The 21,339-nt window shown below is 44.9% G+C and overlaps 1 protein-coding gene across 1 annotated transcript in view; it reads left to right on the top strand.

Moving 5' to 3' along the window:
* The first annotated feature begins 2,222 nt into the window (after positions 1–2,222).
* Positions 2,223–21,339, top strand: part of LOC137380100 (FYVE, RhoGEF and PH domain-containing protein 3-like) — a 263,386-nt gene continuing 244,269 nt past the window's right edge. The window contains exon 1 of the mRNA XM_068051736.1: positions 2,223–2,376. Coding sequence (XP_067907837.1) covers positions 2,238–2,376 — 139 coding nt within the window. The 5' untranslated portion in view covers positions 2,223–2,237. The remainder of the gene's footprint in view (positions 2,377–21,339) is intronic.

The following is a 21,339-nucleotide window of genomic DNA, read 5'->3' on the forward strand; positions in this document are numbered from 1 at the left end:
CTTGGAGAACAGTGGTAGAATCGGGCAGAGTCAGCATGGATTTACGAAAGGGAAATCATTCTTGACAAATCTACTAGAATTCTTTGAGGATGTGACTAGTATAGTTGATGAGGGGGAGCCAGTGGATGTGGTTTATTTGGATTTTCAGGAGGCTTTCACCAAAGTCCCACATAAGAGATTAGCATGTAAAATTAAAGCACAGGGGATTGGGGGTAGTGTATTGCAATGGATAAAAAATTGGTTGGCAGACAGGAAACAAAGAGTAGGGATAAATGGGTCTTTTTCCGAATGGCAGACAGTGACTAGTGGGGTACCGCAGGGATCGGTGCTAGGACCCCAGCTATTCACAGTATACATTAATGATTTAGATGAGGAATCTAAATGTAATATCTCCAAATTTGCAGATGACACAAAACTGTGTGGGAGGGTGAGTTGTGAGGAGGATGCAGAGAGGCTTCAGGGTGATTTGGACAAGTTGGAGTGAGTGGACTAATGCATGGCAGATGCAGTACAATGTGGATAAATGTGAGGTTATCCACTTTGGTAGCAAAAACAGGAAGACAGATTATTATCTGAACGGCTATAAACTGAGAGAGGGGAATATGCAGCGAAACCTGGGTGTTCTCGTATACCAGTCGCTGAAGGTAAGCATGCAGGTGCAACAGGCCGTAAAAAAGGCAGATAGTGTGTTGGCCTTCATAGCGAGAGGATTCGAGTACAGAAGCAAGGATGTCTTGCTGCAATTATACAGGGCCTTGGTGAGGCCACACCTGGAATATTGTGTGCAGTTTTGGTCTCCTTATCTGAGGAAGGATGTTCTTGCTGTAGAGGGAGTGCAACGAAGGTTTACCAGACTGATTCCTGGGATGGCGGGACTGGTGTATGAAGAGAGATTGAGTCGATTAGGACTATATTCGCTGGAGTTCAGAAGAGTGAGGGGGGATCTCATAGAAACCTATAAAATTCTAACAGGACTTGACAGGGTCGATGCAGGAGGGATGTTCCCGATGACGGGGGAGTCCAGAACCAGGGGTCATAGTCTAAGCATACGGGGTAAACCTTTCAGGACTGAGATGAGGAGAAATTTCTTCACCCAGCGAGTGATGAGCCTGCGGAATTTGCTACCACAGAAAGCAGTTGAGGCCAAAACATTGTATGTTTTCAAGAAGGAGAAAGATATGGCTCGTGGGTCTAAAGGGATCAAAGGGTATGGGGCGAAAGCCGGAACAGGCTACTGAGTTGGATGGCCTACTCCTGCTCCTATTTTCTCTGTTTCTATGAAAAGAGAGGTAGTGAGGCAGAGAGGTTTAGGGACGGAATTCCAGAGCTTAGGGCCTTGGCAGCTGAAGGCGCAGCCACCAGTAGTGGAAGAATTAAAATAGGGGATGGATAAGAGGCCAGAATTGGAGGAGTGCAGATATCTTGAAGGGTTGGAGGGCTGGAGAAGATTACAGAGATAATGAGAGGAAAGGCCACGGAGCGACTTGAAAAGGACGAGAATTTTAAAGTCAAGGCGTTGTTTAACTGGAAGCCAATGTAGGTCAGCGAGCACAAGGATGATGGGTGAACGGGACATGGTGTGAATTAATACACAGGCTGCAGAGCTCTGGATGAACGTAAGCTTATGGAGGGTAGAACGTGGGAGGCTGGCCAGGAATGCATTGGAACTGTCAAGCCTAGAGGGGACAAAGGCATGGATGGCGGTTTCAGCAGTAGATGAGCTGAGGCAGGAATGCAGTGGAAATCAGGAGGGTGGAAATAGGTCTGAGTGAAGGCACTGATATGTCGTTGAAGCTCATCTCGGGGTCAAATATGACACCAAGTCTGGTTTATCTCAACCCCTCAGTAAAGAAGACTTCTGGGGTGGTGGTGGTGAGAATAAATTGTAAGTTATTTATAAATAATCATGGCATTCACTGATTTAAAGGATTTAAGCAGTTGGAAGTTTTGCAAAAAAAAAAGCAGCTAGAGTCTTTTGCAGTCTTTTACAAAAACCCACCAGGGTGCGCGCTGGCGTCTGGTTCTGCCCCGGTTTGGCGGTCACGCGCGTTCGGACACGAGCCTTTCCCCCGCGTGAGCGTGCGTCTGAACGCGTGCACGAGCCCAGCGGTTTCTCCAAACAGCCGAAGAAGAGGAGCAGCGCAAGAGGGTGACAGGGATTGGAGGGACGGGAATAACGGGAGCAGAGAAAGCAAGCGGTGCTGCAGGCTGGAAGGTGTCAGCAGAGGAGGAAGGAGATGCAGCTGGCCGGAGCCGGGAAAGCGGTACCTTTACAGGATTTGAATGCAGCAGTGAGCGAGCCGGCTCACCCCGGGGACAGGGCGAGCAGCACCATGAGGGAGCGGAGCGCAGCCCTGCCAACCCCAGCCACAGGTGGTAAGTTGGGGAGGGTCAGGCTGAGCAGCTGGTAGCACATCTGGGGGAGGCACTCGGGTTTCTCCGCCTTGAGAGTCTTCACTGTTAACTGTCAGCACTTGCGTTTGATGAGAAACCCGTGAGCAAATAGAAAAGTTAAGACACTTTTGCATCTTTTAAATTTTCGCACTTGAACCGCGACTTATTATTTTGCTATTTGACCCCAACGTCGAAGTGTGTGTGTTGAAGGAGGTCGATTTATTTAAAATTGCAGCCAGTGGCAGGGGAGGTCACGGAATGGGTCGGTTTTAATTCCTCAGTTTATTTTAACATGATCTAGCTCTCTCTGTGTAGGTGGGTCTGATACAGCAATATACCCCAGGTTTCAAGCAGTTTTCAAATCAGTTTTATAAGTTAAATCTACATGTTCATATCTGAAATATCAAGGACATAATTTGTACTTGGCATAATGTCAGTTATGAAAATGTTTTTTGTGCTTTGTGCACGAGTAATTCCTGAATTTACACTTTGTTCATGGTGGGTGGGAAGAGAACTCATCTTGAGTCTAATCAGCGATAGACGTCTCTCTAACATATATCTGCTTAAGTTGGAGTTCATCAGATTTTCTAATAACAGTGGTGTTGTATGAAATTGTATTATCACAAAACTGATAGGATTGGGAAGAGGGTTTGGGATATGGCAGAACTGGGATTTAAAAAAATCATTCTCTTGATGTGGGTGTTATTTACAAGGCCAGCATTTATTACCCATCTGTCATTCTGTGAGAAAGTTTGGGATAACTGAGTAATTTGCTTGGCCACTTTAGAGGTATGGGACTCGAGTGACATATAGAGCTGGCTGGGTAGGTTTGGCAAGTTCCTTTCCCAAACTGATTTTTTTCAGACCATTTAAAAAAAAAACTGAATTCAAATTCTCAAACTGCTCTGGTGGGATTTGAATGTGTTCTCTGGATTACTCGTCCATTAACAACTTAAGTCTCTGGGTCACTTTTTTTTGGGTGGGGGGAGTGGAAATTAGTGGCCAAGGGGCACTGGAAAAAGAGATTGTAGGAACTCTAAAGCCAGATCTGGGATCACTGGGAGAGTGATCCTTGCACCTGGAGACATTGGTGTTGTCTGGGTTTGGGAACAATAGGGTGGTTCAGGGAATAGAGTCTAGAATTTATGAACTTTCTGTGGTCCTGGGATCTGAGTGGGGAAGTCTAGGGAGGCAGTAGCTAGCATTATTGGGTGGAACAAAATCTAAGAGCCTTGTGAAGGAGGGGAAAGTAGGTGAATTGTTCCAATGGCAATTTGGATCCTATCTGACTCTACAATTCTCCAGCCCCACCCTTGGTCTACAGCTGCTTTGTACCCTTGGCATTCCCCCTTCCATTACGTTTCCCATCATCAGCCACATGTTTTTATGTTACTGGCTTAAATAAACTTCTTAAAACAAATTGTTGGAAAATCACGAGCTGGGTGTGGCCAATTACCTGATTGGCATTCCCAGAGTAGGTCAGGAGCACAGAAGTAGAAAATTTAGTGTGTTATAAGTGAGTTTATGCATTCTTTGAGGCAGGAATTCCATAAACAAACAAAAATTACTTAAAATAATCAAAAGTGACTTGTTTTAATTGGCTGAGTGATTTAAACTGCATTTAGCACCATTGCATTCTCTAGAACCAATCTCATTTTCTTTTCTAATGTTAAAAAAAGAAATCATGAACAGTGGTGTTTCTGTTCGCACAAGTTCCTTTTCATGGGTGCTGCTGTTACGTGTTGTTAATTTGAAATAGAGGCTAGGAGAATTCAGTTTCATTTATTTCAAAGTCTTGTATCAGGGGACAAACAGTGTTCGCAGGAGGAGGGGCCATGAACTTCTACCTTTCATATCCAGTTGATTGACAGATTGCATGGTAGGCAATTCTGCAAACGGCACCTGCTTAGAATACACAGATGTGATTGATAGCTCTGAACAACTGTTCTGAAATATTTAAAAAATAAAATCTGGTTGAAGCTCAGGAACTTGAGACAGGCTGAGACCATGAAATCAATTCTTGAATAAAGATGTCGAATGACACAAAAGTTGGGCAAGTGTATCATACTATTGGAAAATTTGTAATATTCTGAATTTTAATTATGAAACCTTCTTATAAATTGGTTAATAAAGAGAAAAAATGGCCAACAAAATTTGGCTCGTGGCCTGGCAATAACTCAATTTTAAAATTCTCATCTTTGTTTTCAAATCCCTCCATGGCCTCCCCTCCCTATCTCTATAAGCTCCTCAAGCCCTACAACCCACTGAGGTATCTGTGTTTTTCTAATTCTATCCTCTTGTGCAGCCCCGATTTTCATTGCTCCATTGTTGGCATTCATGCCTTTAGCTACCTAAGCCCTATAAGCTCTGGAATTCCCTCCCTAAACCTCTCAGCGTCTCTCTCTCCTCCTTTAAAACCTATGCCTTTGACCATGATTTTGGTCAATTGTCCTTTACGTGGCTTGGTGTCAAATTTTGTTTGAAAATGGACCTGTAAAGTGTCTTGGGACATTTTATATTGTTAAAGGTGGTATATAATTGCAAGTTGTTGTTCACTTTCACAGATTTTTTTTCAGGATTTGTTTGACATTGTTAACAGTATTTTGTGGATATATTTCATTATGTCATCGAATAAACTTCAGAAAAATGTGTACATGGCATGTCTAGTCTCAAGGTCTGAAATTAACTTCAGCCTAATTGATTAAAACTGGCATATTTAGCAACGGATTGCAGATGATGGCAATGTGAATGAGGAGATGGAGCCAGTATGAATATACTTAAATACTGACTTATTCTAGAACTAGAGGTCATAGTTTAAAATAGGCTGCGTTTGCTGGCAATGCAATCACTAAGTGGCACAGTACTGGCATATGTAAATGCAGCCTCATCCACGGAAATGTCACTGTCTGCGATGTCTCAGGTAGCTGCCATAAAAATGGTGCTGCTCAATTTGTCACAAAAACTAATTAAACCTAAACCCCCTCAATGGCTGCGATCGCCACCTCCATCCCACCCCCAACAGTATCCCTCTGCATCGTGTGCCTGTCTGCTCACCGCTCACTCCCCGCCTTGACGCTTCCCTCCACCCCGCACCCCATTTAAAGGCCTGCTACCCGACCTGAACCCAATGGGACCCGATGACATGTCAGGTTCGGGTCAGGTCGAGCCTCTCTTCTGGGTCCAGCTTTCGGGCTTGGACACGCACGGTAAGTGCTCTGCTGGTAAGTATTGAAATTTTAAAAATTTACCTGAGCTGGGAGTCTGGGATGAAACTGAGTCTGCGAAGTGAGCGAGTGAAGTCACTCTGATGTCATCAGGGATGCGCTGCAGCTTCCTGCAGGGATTCGGTGACAGGAAGGTCAGTAAAGGGATGGTTGGGTCAGGCTCGGGGCAAAATCGGAGAGACTTGGGCCGGGTCGGGCTCTGGTCCGCTGAGGTTCGGTCGGGGTCAGGTTCTTTTTTCTGACCTGAGCAGGCCTTTACCCACCCATCGCCCCACCCCCCCCCCCCACCCCCCCCCCCCCCGCCACCGACTGCTCACTCTTTGCGTCACCCCATCACTCCTCAGCCACTCGCTCCATTTCTCCAGGCAGCAATCGGCCAAGTGGGGGCGGGTGCGGGGAAGTGGCGAGGCTGGGAACGAGTGGCTGAGGGGGTGAAGCAGCCAGCCGGGAGCGAGTGGCCAAAGCGGGGTACTGTTGGGGTGGGAGAAATGGAGATGACGATTGCAGGACATCTTTATGTCTGGCATCATTGCGTGGTGATGTTGGTACGTGCATGCACAGATTCATACTGGCAAATGGTCGGTCGCGCTGATGATGTCGGCGATTGCTCTGCACATGCTCTGTGTTGTCCGGAGACACTCGGTTTAAAATAAGGGTTTGGGAGTCATATTTTCAGATAAAGGTTTGGCCATTTAGGAATGGAGTGAAATATTTCTTCTCCCAGAGGGCTCAGTCAATAAGTATGTTTAAGACTGAGATTGATCGATTTTTGGTCACAAAGTGAATAAAGGGACATGGAGATAGGGCAGGAAAGTTGAGCTGAGATAGATGATCAACCATGATTTTGCAGAATACCAAGCTCGAAGGGCCAAATGGCTAAACTCCTCCTATTTCTAATGTTAGCATACTATATTTTAACATTTAGGGGGTTTTGTCTGCAAGCATTTTACAAAATGCATTTTAGAACTATGTCATGTTTATACTGTAGTCATCATTGTATAGGCAGGTATCTATGGAATCAGTTTGATCTAGCCAGAATTTCTCTGACCAGGAGAGAGATGTGCATGTGTGTGCCTATATATTGCTACTGCACAAGTGATTGTAGTTATACCATCAAAATCTAAGTGTCAGCAGTGCATTAGTTCAAACTCCTATTTTCAAAATAGAAAATGAAGCATTTTCCTTTTGAGTTCAAGTTGTGTCCATTTTATCGCATGGAATCAAACCAGAAGTATCAATTTATACTGGTATCTATTGAGTGCGTATGTGACAGTTCTTCTGATTAACTGGATTGTGTCATTGCCTGGATATATACTTCCTGCATCAAAGAAAGATTTCGTAATTCCTTTGATTCTTGTTTATTCTATTCTTCTTTGGCCTCCTTATCTCGAGAGACAATGGGTAAGCGCCTGGAGGTGGTCAGTGATGTGTGGAGCAGCGCCTGGAGTGGCTATAAAGGCCAATTCTAGAGTGACAGGCTCTTCCACAGGTGCTGCAGAAAAATGTGTTTGTCGGGACTGTTACACAGTTGGCTCTCCCCTTGCGCTTTTGTCTTTTTTCCTGCCAACTGCTAAGTCTCTTCGACTCACCACACTTTAGCCCCGCATTTATGGCTGCCCGCCAGCTCTAGCGAACGCTGGCAACTGACTCCCACGACTTGTGATCAATGTCACAGGACTTCATGTCGCATTTGCAGACGTCTTTAAAGCGGAGACATGGACGGCCGGTGGGTCTGATACCAGTGGCGAGCTCGCTGTACAATGTGTCTTTGGGGATCCTGCCATCTTCCATGCGCCTCACATGGCCAAGCCATCTCAAGCGCCGCTGACTCAGTAGTGTGTATAAGCTGGGGATGTTGGCCGCCTCGAGGACTTCTGCGTTGGAGATACGGTCCTGCCACCTGATGCCAAGTATTCTCCGGAGGCAGTGAAGATGGAATGAATTGAGACGTCGCTCTTGGCTGACATACGTTGTCCAGGCCTCGCTGCCATAGAGTAAGGTACTGAGGACACAGGCTTGATACACTCGGACTTTTGTGTTCCGTGTCAGTGCGCCATTTTCCCACACTCTCTTGGCCAGTCTGGACATAGCAGTGGAAGCCTTTCCCATGCGCTTGTTGATTTCTGCATCTAGAGACAGGTTACTGGTGATAGTTGAGCCTAGGTAGGTGAACTCTTGAACCATTTCCAGAGCGTGGTCGCCAATATTGATGGATGGAGCATTTCTGACGTCCTGCCCCATGATGTTCATTTTCTTGAGGCTGATGGTTAGGCCAAATTCATTGCAGGCAGCCGCAAACCTGTCAATGAGACTCTTCAGTGTGAGATGTTAAAGCAGCATCGTTAGCAAAGAGGAGTTCCCTGATGAGGACTTTCCGTACTTTGGACTTCGCTCTTAGATGGGCAAGGTTGAACAACCTGCCCCCTGATCTTGTGTGGAGGAAAATTCCTTCTTCAGAAGACTTGAACGCGTGTGAAAGCAGCAGCAAGAAGAAAATCCCAAAAAGTGTGGGTGCGAGAACACAGCCCTGTTTCACGCCACTCAGGATAGGAAAGGGGTCTGATGAAGAGCCACCATGTTGAATTGTGCCTTTCATATGGTCATTGAATGAGGTGATGATACTTAGTAGCTTTGGTGGGCATCCAATCTTTTCTAGTAGACTGAAGAGACCACATCTGCTGATGAGGTCAAAGGCTTTGGTGAGATCGATGAAAGCAATGTAGAGGGGCATCTGTTGTTCACGGCATTTCTCCTGTATCTGACGAAGGGAGAACAGCATGTCAACGGTTGATCTCTCTGCACGATTCTTGTTTATAGTCGCAAATATAAGTTGAGTTCTCAAAGCAATTTGGGGTACCTGGTTACCACTACTAACTTTAAATCATTAAGAGTTTTTTCTTTTTTGTTTTTGGACTAAATACAGATTTCCTGGATTTTGCAGTTGGACTGTAAATGCCAAGATGTGCAGCAGTGGGATAAACAGCCACTAATCCCCTTCCATCCTCTAACAACTATCCTGTCCTGTTGCGTACTAAATTTTAGCTCCTTGAAACTAGCCGCCTTTTCCAGACAGAATTACAATTGGCTGAAAAAAGCTTAAAATATATTTGGATTCAGGACCTTTTTTTTTAGGAGGAGGGGTGGTTCAATAAAAATGTTTGGAAATTCGGGTTTATGTAGATTTTTTTTCTTCATAGTCTTGGACCATCTGGTTTCTTTGCAAATTGCTAGCAATGTCTACAGGCAATAATCAAACATTGTAACTGCGTCATTAGACATGTACGCTTTGCCCTGCATCTTATTATTTTGACAGGTTATGGACCAGTATGTACGCAAACCATATTTTATCTTAATAGAGCTTGGGTAGGTGGCCATGCCATGTTCGAAACACAGTTCAAATGTAAATGATAAAATTTTAGAGCTGTGATTCACTGGCTACAGTCAGATACTCTGTACCAATACATCTACAGGGCAATTCAAATATGTAGTTCTGAATGTTTGAAACTATTTTAAATATTATAATGAAGGGCAAAACTGGGAGCAAATCTGTATGAGTCGAGTGTGTGCTTTGTAAAATTGTCATTAGTATTTTAACTAAGTATTTTCGAAATAAAATAAGCAACTGGACTGTCAGCTTGAATCTGTCTGATACTGACTTTACATCTACACCAACTGAAAGCATTTCTTCGGTAAACACTGAAACTTTTTTATTTAACAGAGAATGGTGACTGACCAATGCTGTGTAATTAATTTTGCTAGAACACTGGTATTGAATCCCACAGGGACCTGAACAATAGAACAATCTGCCAAAACTATAATTTCAGGAAGTACCTTTCCGTAGAATAAAACTCTGAATATATATATATATATCTATAAAAACCGAATTGTATGTTGCAACAAAAGGCTTATTTATATTTGTCATTCTTTGTGTAAAAATTAATATTGACAATAGTCTTATATTGATTGCCTTTTGAGTAAATTTTGAATGTGGAAAATGGAATGATTTCTATAAAATTATAAAGAATCCTAAATGTCCATTTGCGTCCTGTATTTAATACAACTTCTGACCTCTGAGGAATTTGCACACCAGAACATGTGCCATTCCATTCAGTGAGAAACTTCTCATGAGGGGGAAAAACAAACTTTCTCTGCTGTACATTGGTAAATTCATGGCTATTTCTAATGCATTCTGTGTATGTTTAACAACACGAGATGCATGTTTTGGTTTTGCAGCTTGGATTTCTGCTTCCTTAAGATGTTATAACCTACCAGCCCTCATTTACAATTGTCTATTTAAAGTACCTATCTGAATTATAATTATTGTATAACATTATGCAAAGTGGCATTGGCCACATGAATTATAAATTCTTGTGATCAGGGATTATGTTAACATCCATGATTATATAAAATGCTTCATCTGAACATCAATTGTATTCAATGTAAACATCTGCCAAAGTGCAGCTCACAGTCCTTTTTTATAGGAGACATCATTTGGCCAGCCATGTGACGTGTTGCTCAAAAGTGAGCTTTGGTAGCCTCAAGATATTTCTTGTATCAAAGAGATTAGCCACAACATGTTCTATTTATAACATTTGTAGGTTTCTGTGGAGAACTATTTCATGAGTTTTTCTGCAGACAAAGAAAGACAGTTACATTTGTTGTATTTATGCCTTGTATTCAGTTTCATTGAACTGCACAGATGTGATAAAGATCAGTTTATACTGTTGCTGCAAGAGCAGGTCAGAGGCTGGGAATTTTGTGGCAAGTAACCCACCTCCTAACTCCCCAAAGCCTGTCCACCATCTGTAAGGCACAAGTTAGGAGTGAGATGGAATACTGTCCTCTTGCATGGATGAGCGCAGTTCCAATGACACTCGGGAAGCTCGATGCCATCCAGTACAAAGCAATCTGCTTGATCAGCACCCCATCCACCACCTTAAATATTCACTCTACCACCAATGTACTGTGGCAGCAGTGTGTACCATATACAAGATGTACTGCAGCAACTCACTATGCCTCCTTCAAGAGCGCCTTCCAAACCCACGACCTCTTCCACCTAGAAGGACAAGGGCAGCAGACTCATGGGAACACCACCATATGCAAGTTCCCCTATAAGCCACAAGCTATCCTAACTTGGAAATGTATTGCAGTTCCTCATTGTCATTGGATCAAAATCCTGGAACACTCTCCTGAGCAGCACTGTTATTTTAAAAAGATTATTCATTCATGGGATGTGGACGTGGCTGGCTAGGCCAGCATTTATTGCCCATCCCTAATTGCCCTTGATTGAGAAGGTGGTGAGCTGCCTTCTTGAACCGCTGCAGTCCTTGTGGGCTAGGAACACCCACAGTGCTATTAGGAAGGGAGTTCCAGGATTTTGACCCAATGACAGTGAAGGAATGGCGATGTAATTCCAAGTCAGGATGGTGTATGGCTTGGAGGGGAACTTGCAGGTGGTGGTGTTCCCATGCATCTGCTGCCCTTGTCCTTCTAGGTGGTAGACATTGAGGGTTTGGAAGGTGCTGTTTATGGAGCCTTGGTGAGTTGCAGTGCATCTTGTAGATGGTACACACTGCTGCCACTGTACGTCGGTGGTAGGAGTGAATGTTTGTGGGTGGGGTGCCAATCAAGCCGGTTGCTTTGTCCTGGATAGTGTCAAACTTCTGAAGTGTTGTTGGAGCTGCATCCATCCAGGCAAGTGGAGAGTATTCCATCACACTCCTGACTTGTGCCTTGTAGATGGTGGGAAGGCCTTGGAGAGTCAGGAGGTGAGATACTCGCCACAGGATTCCTAGCCTCTGACCTGTTCTTGTAGCCATGGTAGTTATATGGCTACTCCAGTTCAGTTTCTGGTCAATGGTAACCCCTAGGATGTTGATTAGTGGGGGATTCAACGATTGTAATGCCAAGAGGAGAGGGTTAGATTCTCTCTTGTTGGAGATGGCCATTGCCTGGCACTTGAATGTGGGTGTACCTGCAGCAGATGGACTGCAGCGGTTCAAGAAGGTGGCTTACCACCACCTTCTTGAGGGCAATTTGGGATGGGCAACTAATGCTGGCCTTGCCAGTGATGTCCAGATCCCATAAAATGGATTTTTTAAAAAAGAGTGCTGGTGCCAGGGGAGTCAAAGTTCTATGCAAGGGCATGCTTGATGAAATTATACATGGATTTATACCCCTAAATACATTGTTTGACTACATTTGAGTTGTTATGTGATAACTTATCTTCTGGATATTTCTTGAATGATACTGGGGGAAAAAAATAAAAACAAATTGTTGGAAATACTTGGCAAGTCTGGCAGCATCAGTGGAGAGAAAAGCAGAGTTAGCGTTTCAGATCTGTGACCTTTCATCAGAACTGGCTTCCATCCTTCATGTTTTGAATCCACCCAGGATTACAGGTATCTGAGATGTACGACGTTCCTCGGATTGCTGCTCTCGCCGCATCCTGAGATCTACGCTCAGTGCCATGCGCCGCCACATGTACACGCTTGACCTCTCTCTCCAGAAGCACCAATGCACGTTGTCTCAAAGCTGTCCTGCTCCATAGTTTCATTTCATCCCTCATCTTGTCCGACACATTAACAAAAAAAGTTTTTCTCTTCCTTTCAGGTGCTAAGGAACGCAAGCTCCAGCGGCTGATGGGGACTAATGCCCCTCCAGATGCTACTTCCCCTTCACTTCCCTCTGACCCCATCCCCTCTCCTAATCTGACCCCTTGCTGTGGATTCACAATACCCTCTGACCTTCCCCTCTGACACTGAAAGATCTGTACTCAACAAAGGACTTAGTTTTATCCCCTTATGCCCCATGATGTTGAGCTCTTCTATTGCCTTCGCTTCCAGGCTCACTTCTTTGGCCAGGAGTCCTCTTTTCCCCCCACCCGGTAGACCCATCATTTCAGCCTGTTCCTGCCCCACTGAATTTATTTCTTCCAATCTTGACCCTTATGTTATCTCCCCTGGTCCAGTCTCTTCCCACCTACATCTGTGACTCTATGTCATATTGACAATTTCCAATTTCCTGGCCCTAACCACCACCTCTTCATTATGGATGTCCAATCTCTCTACACCTCCATCCCCCACCAGGATGGTCTAAGGGCTCTCCGCTTCTTCCTTGAACAGAGGCCCAACCAGTCCCCATCCACCATCACCCTCCTTCACCTGGCTGAACTTGTTCTCACATTGAACAACTTCACCTTCAACTCCACTCACTTCCTTCAAGTAAAAGGTGTTGCAATGGGTACCCGCATGGGTCCTAGTTATGCCTTTTTGTGGATAATGTTGAACATTCCTTGTTCCAATTCTACTCAGACCCCCTCCCCCAACTCTGTTTGCGGTACATTGATAGCATTTTTTGCCCCTAGTAAAATAAAATACAATGGGATCTACCATTGTTATACTAATTAAAAAAAAAATTGGCACCTTGGCCAAAAGTTACTAACTTTGTAATTTTCATGCAACAATAGATTGGATTCTCTTCTAATTCATAAACATATTACTTACTAGATAGTATATTAAAAGAATATCCTCTGCTTTTGTCAGGTAACCTCATCATGTCTTCTGTAGCGGAAAGTTACTTTGTCGGAATCACCGCTATTTTTCCTTTTATATTACTGTTTCAACTACTGAGTTCTGCTTCAGGGAACCGAAATATTGGACTCTCAACTTCAGATAACCCCAAATTCTCATCTATGATTTATGTGTACTTCTATTTTGCAACTGTAATAGTTTATTTCAGAATGGCAGTGGCCTGAAGGCAGTTTACCTTTTCCCACAACATGGTGGTATGGTCCAAGGAAACCCACAAAGCAGAAGTTTAAAGTAATTTCATTCCCAAATAGTATAGTGGACATAATTGAAGATGTTGGATTGGTTTGTTATGGAGCATAATCTCCAGTCAGCTCTGTATTTCATCAATTAATGTAATAGCATAAAAGTGTACTGAGAGAAAAACAGCAATGAAAGCCCAGTTATCTTACAACTAAGGACCTTCTTTTGAGTTTGGACTGTTTTAATAAATAAAAGTAATAGATTGAGTGTCATTAATATCCTAGTGTTGCAATTTTTTAAAACAAGACTGTTGCAGACAGTTGGTAAGCGGTGTGGGTAACTTCCACTCCTCACTTCCCATGTGTGTTAGTCCCTGAGTGTTTTAGGGTGAAATAACGTGACAAATGACACATTTTCTCATCGGTTTACAACAAATTGCATTTATTTCAAGAGCAAAACCTGAATTTTGCAACCTTCCCACAGAAGCATTCACGCATGCATGCATGCACAAGAATAGATATAGAGGGAGAAAGGTTCGGATGCAATTTAAGTTCAAAAGAACATAAGAGTTTGTGGTTCACAGAAAACCTGTTATCTTCTCGAGAGGAAAGTTCTTTTCAGATGTGCAGGATATTTGTGGTCATGAACTCACCGAGGTGTTGAAGATTTCAGACTGGAGGCGTTGGTCATTTTGAGTTCTCTGCTGCAGCAAGTTGAAGTGTAGAATTAGTAGCAGGGCTGCTTCTTTGTGCCGGTCTGATCTTGCAGTTTGGTGCGGTGTATCAGTCCACCTTTCGGGCAATGACCCTGAGCTCCAAGCACCCATTGAAGCAGGTAGACTGTGGCGGGACAGAACCTTATTGACCGGGGACTGCCCGATTTGAGGTGGGCGGTAGCTGTCCAGTGAGGTGCGATGACCTCTCCCACCGACAAAGGCAACCCGTGGCGCCCAGTTTCTACGCCAATTTATCTGGACTTATAACCCGTAACTGCTGCCTTCCGTGTTGTTTCAGTCGCTGTGAGGCAACTATGGAGTGACCTCTCCATGGCGCATGCCTGGGCGAATGTATGGAGGTTGAGAGTTGCCCAGTCGTCAAAACCCCCCCCTCTCGGCCTTTCTGGTGGGGTCCAAAGGAGTGCAGAGCACGATGTTTGGCACCGGTATGGCTGCAAGAACTGCCGGAAACATGCCAAAGGTGACACATGACCGCCTACGGGGTTCCGCTCCGGATTATCTGTTAGGGTTTACTCCCTTAGCCTTGGTCTCTCCCGAGATGCCCACAAGGCAGTGGGGTTGTTAGGGCCCCTACACAGATGTAGGATGATGCCGGTGGGAGGAGGGGATGCGAGAGGGAGGGGGATGCGAGGGGGAGCTGGGAAGGGGGCGGTGAGGGGGTGCGGGGGGAAGATGGTGCGAGGGGGGTGGCTGGGATGGGGTTGTGAGGGGGTGAGCTGAGAGGGTGGAGCAGGGAAGGGGACGGGGGGGTGGGTGGTGGAAGGGGGGGGGAAAGAGGGTGCAGGTAATAAGCCATTTCCTCAGTGCCCACCATCGACGTCTGGAAAGCTCATCCACGTCCTTCGGGAGGTGAAGCATCTTTTGGCAGACTTACAAAGGTGATTATATTCGTTAAGGGTTTTTTGATGTGGTTTATATAAAGGCATACAGCATTGCCGACAGTGCGCTGCAGATGCTCTCCAAGCCATCTCCCGTGGGCGCTTTGAAGTTGCGGCCGGGGGGCCGTTCGTGGATTTTTTGGGTGTTAGGGACACCTTTTCTCAAGACTTCCCTAGGGTCCCGCTGCTCCTTCTTCACCTCAATGGACTTACCGCAGGCCGTGGCTGCAGACACTCTGGACAGTGAAGACAGCAGGATCGGAGATTAAAGTATTGACAGCTGTGCTCTTCAGTTTCGTCCGGATCAATTTCATTGAGAAAACAAAGAGCAGGTGTGGCTGGGGGAGGGCAGTGGGCCCAGGTAACATAAACTAAACTAACTGTTTGCTTTTAGTTAGGGCTAAAATGAACTGATTTAAAGAACCAAGGGAGTTTAAACAGTTTAAGAGGGTAGATTGGGGGAGAAAACACTAAGAATGGGAGCAGATGGCCATGGATAGAGTTGAACAGCCAGGGAGCTTCCTATTGTGTGGATATACAGTGTTACACCAAACAACACGAAAAAAGGAAAGAAGGTACCAGCCCTTCACTTTGCAAGCTGGCACGTCAGAACTATGTGTCCTGGCCTGTCGGAAGACCTTACACAGATCAACGATTCTCGGAAGACCGCCATCATTAACAACGAGCTCAGTAGACTCAATGTCGACATTGCAGCACTTCAGGAGACTCGCCTCCCCGCGAGTGGATCTCTAGCGGAGCAAGACTACACCTTCTTCTGGCAGGGCAGGGATCCTGAAGAACCAAGACAGCATGGAGTGGTCTTCGCCATTAGAAACTCCTTGCTCAGCATGATAGAGCCTCCCTCAAATGGCTTGGAACGCATACTGCCCTTCCGACTGCTCACTCTGGTCTAGCACACCTACTCAGCATCTATGCTCCAACACTCTGCTCCCCACCTGAAGCTAAAGACCAGTTCTACGAGGAACTCCATAATATCATTAGCAGCATCCCCAACACCAAACACCTATTCCTGCTGGGGGACTTTAATGCCAGGGTTGGGGCCGACCATGACTCATGGCCCTCCTGCCTTGGGTGCTATGGTGTTGGAAGGATGAATGAGAACGGGCAGAGACTGCTTGAGTTGTGTACCTATCATAACCTCTGCATCACCAACTCGTTCTTTCACACTAAACCCTGTCATCAGGTTTCATGGTAGCACCCAAGATCGCGTCGTTGGCACCAGCTAGACCTCATTGTCACAAGGCGAGCCGCCTTAAACAGTGTTCAAATCACACGCAGCTTCCACAGTGCGGACTGCGACACTGACCACTCCCTGGTGTGCAGCAAGGTTAGACTCAGACCAAAGAAGTTGCATCATTCCAAGCAGAAGGGACACCCGGGCATCAACACGAGCAGAATTTCTCACCCACAGCTGTTACAAAAATTTCTAAATTCACTTGGAACAGCCCTTCAAAACACTCCCACAGGGGATGCTGAGACCAAGTGGGCCCACATCAGAGACACCATCTATGAGTCAGCTTTGACCACCTACGGCAAACATGCGAAGAGAAATGCAGACTGGTTTCAATCTCATAATGAAGAGCTGGAACCTGTCATAGCCGCTAAGCGCATTGCACTGTTGAACGACAAGAAAGCCCCCAGCGATTTAACATCCGTAGCACTTAAAGCAGCCAGAAGCACTGCACAAAGAACAGCCAGGCGCTGCGCAAACGACTACTGGCAACACCTATGCAGTCATATTCAGCTGGCCTCAGACACCGGAAACATCAGAGGAATGTATGATGGCATTAAGAGAGCTCTGAGGCCAACTATCAAGAAGATCGCCCCCGTCAAATCTAAATCAGGGGACATAATCACTGACCAACGCAAACAAATGGACCGCTGGGTTGAGCACTACCTAGAACTGTACTCCAGGGGGAATGTTGTCACTGAGACTGCCCTCAATGCAGCCCAGCCTCTACCAGTCATGGATGAGCTGGACATACAGCCAACCAAATCGGAACTCCGTGATGCCATTGATTCTCTAGCCAGCGGAAAAGCCCCTGGGAAGGACCGCATTACCCCTGAAATAATCAAGAGTGCCAAGCCTGCTATACTCTCAGCACTACATGAACTGCTATGCCTGTGCTGGGACGAGGGAGCAGTACCTCAGGACATGCGCGATGCCAATATCATCACCCTCTATAAAAACAAAGGTGACCGCGGTGACTGCAACAACTACCGTGGAATCTCCCTGCTCAGCATAGTGGGGAAAGTCTTTGCTCGAGGCGCTTTTAAACAGGCTCCAGAAGCTGGCCAAGTGCGTCTACCCTGAGGCACAGTGTGGCTTTCATGCAGAGAGATCGACTGTTGACATGCTGTTCTCCCTTCGTCAGATACAGGAGAAATGCCGTGAACAACAGATGCCCCTCTACATTGCTTTCATTGATCTCACCAAAGCCTTTGACCTCGTCAGCAGACGTGGTCTCTTCAGACTACTGGAAAAGATCGGATGCCCACCAAAGCTACTAAGTATCATCACCTCATTCCATGACAATATGAAAGGCACAATTCAACATGGTGGCTCCTCATCAGAGCCCTTTCCTATCCTGAGTGGCGTGAAACAGGGCTGTGTTCTCGCACCCACACTTTTTGGGATTTTCTTCTTGCTGCTGCTTTCACATGCGTTCAAGTCCTCTGAAGAAGGAATTTTCCTCCACACAAGATCAGGGGGCAGGTTGTTCAACCTTGCCCGTCTAAGAGCGAAGTCCAAAGTACGGAAAGTCCTCATCAGGGAACTCCTCTTTACTGACGATGCTACTTTAACATCTCACACTGAAGAATGCCTGCAGAGTCTCATTGACAGGTTTGCGGCTGCCTGCAATGAATTTGGCCTAACCATCAGCCTCAAGAAAACGAACATCATGGGGCAGGACGTCAGAAATGCTCCATCCATCAATATTGGCGACCACGCTCTGGAAGTGGTTCAAGAGTTCACCTACCTAGGCTCAACTATCACCAGTAACCTGTCTCTAGATGCAGAAATCAAGAAGCGCATGGGAAAGGCTTCCACTGCTATGTCCAGACTGGCCAAGAGAGTGTGGGAAAATGGCGCACTGACACGGAACACAAAAGTTCCGAGTGTATCAGGCCTGTGTCCTCAGTACCTTGCTCTATGGCAGCGAGGCCTGGACAACGTATGTCAGCCAAGAGCAACGTCTCAATTCATTCCATCTTCACTGCCTCCGGAGAATACTTGGCATCAGGTGGCAGGACCGTATCTCCAACGCAGAAGTCCTCGAGACGGCCAACATCCCCAGCTTATACACACTACTGAGTCAGCGGCGCTTGAGATGGCTTGGCCATGTGAGCCGCATGGAAGATGGTAGGATCCCCAAAGGCACATTGTACAGCGAGCTCGCCACTGGTATCAGACCCACCGGCCGTCCATGTCTCCGCTTTAAAGGCGTCTGCAAACGTGACATGAAATCCTGTGACATTGATCACAAGTCGTGGGAGTCAGTTGCCAGCGTTCGCCAGAGCTGGCGGGCAGCCATAAAGATGGGGTTAAAGTGTGGCGAGTCGAAGAGACTTAGTAGTTGGCAGGAAAAAAGACAGAGGCGCAAGGGGAGAGCCAACTGTGTAACAGCCCCGACAAACAAATTTCTCTGCAGCACCTGTGGAAGAGCCTGTCACTCTAGAATTGGCCTTTATAGCCACTCCAGGCGCTGCTTCGCAAACCACTGACCACCTCCAGGCGCTTATCCATTGTCTCTCGAGATAAGGAGGCCAAAGAAGAAGAAGATCTTGCAGTCTTTGGCTGGATTGTTTTTTTTTTTCTCTCTCTATCTCCAGAGAGCTATCTTTTAATGTAAAACTCCATCACCTTTGATTTTCCATTGGGTGACGTATGGCCCTCTCCCCTGGTGTGATCACACAGTGGACCAGGATATGGAAACCATGGCTATCTGTTGATGTATGAACCGGGACCATTATGTTATAATGGTGCTACTCCATACCTATTCATTTTGTTTTGAGTCAGCTTGTCTCCAGATCCATTTTTGTAGTTCGTTCACTTAGATAGGAGTAATCAATATGCAGCGGTGCTCCTTTCAAATTCAGTGGGTTCTCCCTAGAGCTATTCAGACACAATGAGTTTCGTCTTGCAAACAGGTTTGTTGATTTCCAGTACAGGAGGGGTCACGTGACTGCTACTCCATTTTGACTGTGGTATAAGTGTCCATGTTCTTGTGGTTTAGTTTAAGTTTTAACAATTGATTTTTTTTGTTGTCATATTTCCTCCAATTCTTCATTTCATCATGGCTTCTGTGCATGACACTGTAAACAATGACACCTCAAACGCTGGCTACTGTAATCATTACTTGGTAGCAAATAAGTCAAATGTTTTACAGTTGAAAACTTGTATCATCTTTTGTATTTGTGGTATTTTTTCAAGTCCTTCTATTAGGGCATAGGTTCTGGTCAGAGTAACATCTAACATGTTTCACTTCTAATATTTAAAGACAATCTACACTGGTGTTGTGCACACAGTCGAGACAAAGGCAAGAAGGCTTAGAGGATAGAAAATAATTGGACCAAGCTGAATTAGGACTGTATATGAATATGACAGGAAAGGGAAAAGATGATGAGGACAGTATAGTGAGAGGCAAGAGGGGGATAACTTAAAGAGGGCATTAGTACTGTAGTGAGAGGTGACCTTAATTCTAAAGATCAACATGTAGAATCTGTAGAAATAAAACAGCAAGGGGCAGAAAACATTGGTGGGAGTTGTTTATTGGCCACCAAACAGCATTGGTAATGTAAATCACAGTATAATTCGGGAAATTAGAGGTGCGTGTAGCAAGGGTAATACAGTAATCATTGGAGATTCCAATCTACATATAGACTGGGTAAACATTTATTAGTACTAATGTTACGGAGGAGGAATTCTTGGAATGTATGAGATGGTTTTCTAGAGCAGTCCATTGAGGAACCAACTAGGGAGTGGGCTGTTTTAGATCTAGTATTGTGCAATGCGAAAGGGCTAATTAATTTTGTTTTAAAGGAGCCTTTGGGAAAGAATGACCATAGTAGAATTTTACATTAAGTTTGAAAGTGCTATAGTTCATTCAGAAACTAGAGTCTTAACTTCACTTTCTTTGCTTCGATTTATGAGGGGCAAATTAGCTATGGTGGATTTGGTAACCCTTAAAAGGTAGACAGGTAATGGCTCACATTTAAAGAACTGATTACATAGTTTACAACAAAAATACATTCCTTTAATGCACAAAAACCCAGCAAGGAAAGTGTTCCAATCATGGCTAACGGAAGAAATCACGGATTGTATTAGAGCAAAGGAAGAGGCGTATAAAGTTGCCAAAAAATGGTAAGCCTGAGGATTGGGAGCATTTCAGAATTCTGCAAAGGAGGACCAAGAAAAAGATTAAGGGAAAATAGAATGAGAGTAAACAGGTGAGAAACCTAAAAGACTGTAAAAGCTTCTATCGGTATGTAGAAAGGAAAAGATTAGCAAAAGCAAATGTTGGTCCATGACAAATGGAGTCAGGAGAATTTGTAATAGGTAATAAGGAAATGGCAGAGAAACCAAGCAAATACTTAGTGTCTTTCTTCACAGAGGAAAATACTAAAAATCTCCCAGAAATAATGGAGAATTAAGGGACTAGTGTAAATGAGGAACTGCAAGGTATTAATATAAAAAAATGCTAGAAAAACTAATGGTGCTTAAAGTAGCTAAATCCCCTGGACCTGATGATCTATCTCCCAGAGTGTTGAAAGAGGTGGCTGTAGAGATAGTAGATGCATTGGTGATCATCATTCAAAATTCTATAGACTCTGCAATGCTACCTACAGATTGGAAGGTAGCAAATGTAACCCACTATTTAAGAAAGGAGGGAGAGAAAAAATGGAGAACAGACCTGTTAATCTAACATCAGTCTTGGGGAAAATGCTAGAATCTATAATAAAGGATGTGACAACAGGACACTTAGAAAATAATGGTAGGATCGGGCAGAGTCAATATGGATTTATGAAAGAGAAATCATGTTTAATAGACCTGTTAGAACTTTTTGAGGATGTAACTAGCAGAATAGATAAGGGGGAACTGGTGGATATGGTATATTTAGATTTTCAGAAAGCTTTTGATAAGGTCCCACACAAGAGGTTCGTGAACAAAATTAGAGCACATGGGATTGGGGGAAATATACTGGCATGGATTGAGAATTGGTTAATGGACAGAAAGCTGAGCGTAGGAATATATGGGTCATTTTCAGGTTGGCAGGCTTTGGCGAGTGGGGTACTGTCAGGATCAGTGCTTA

The sequence above is a fragment of the Heterodontus francisci genome, chromosome 19 (genome assembly GCF_036365525.1).
Source record: "Heterodontus francisci isolate sHetFra1 chromosome 19, sHetFra1.hap1, whole genome shotgun sequence".
NCBI lineage: Eukaryota > Metazoa > Chordata > Chondrichthyes > Heterodontiformes > Heterodontidae > Heterodontus > Heterodontus francisci.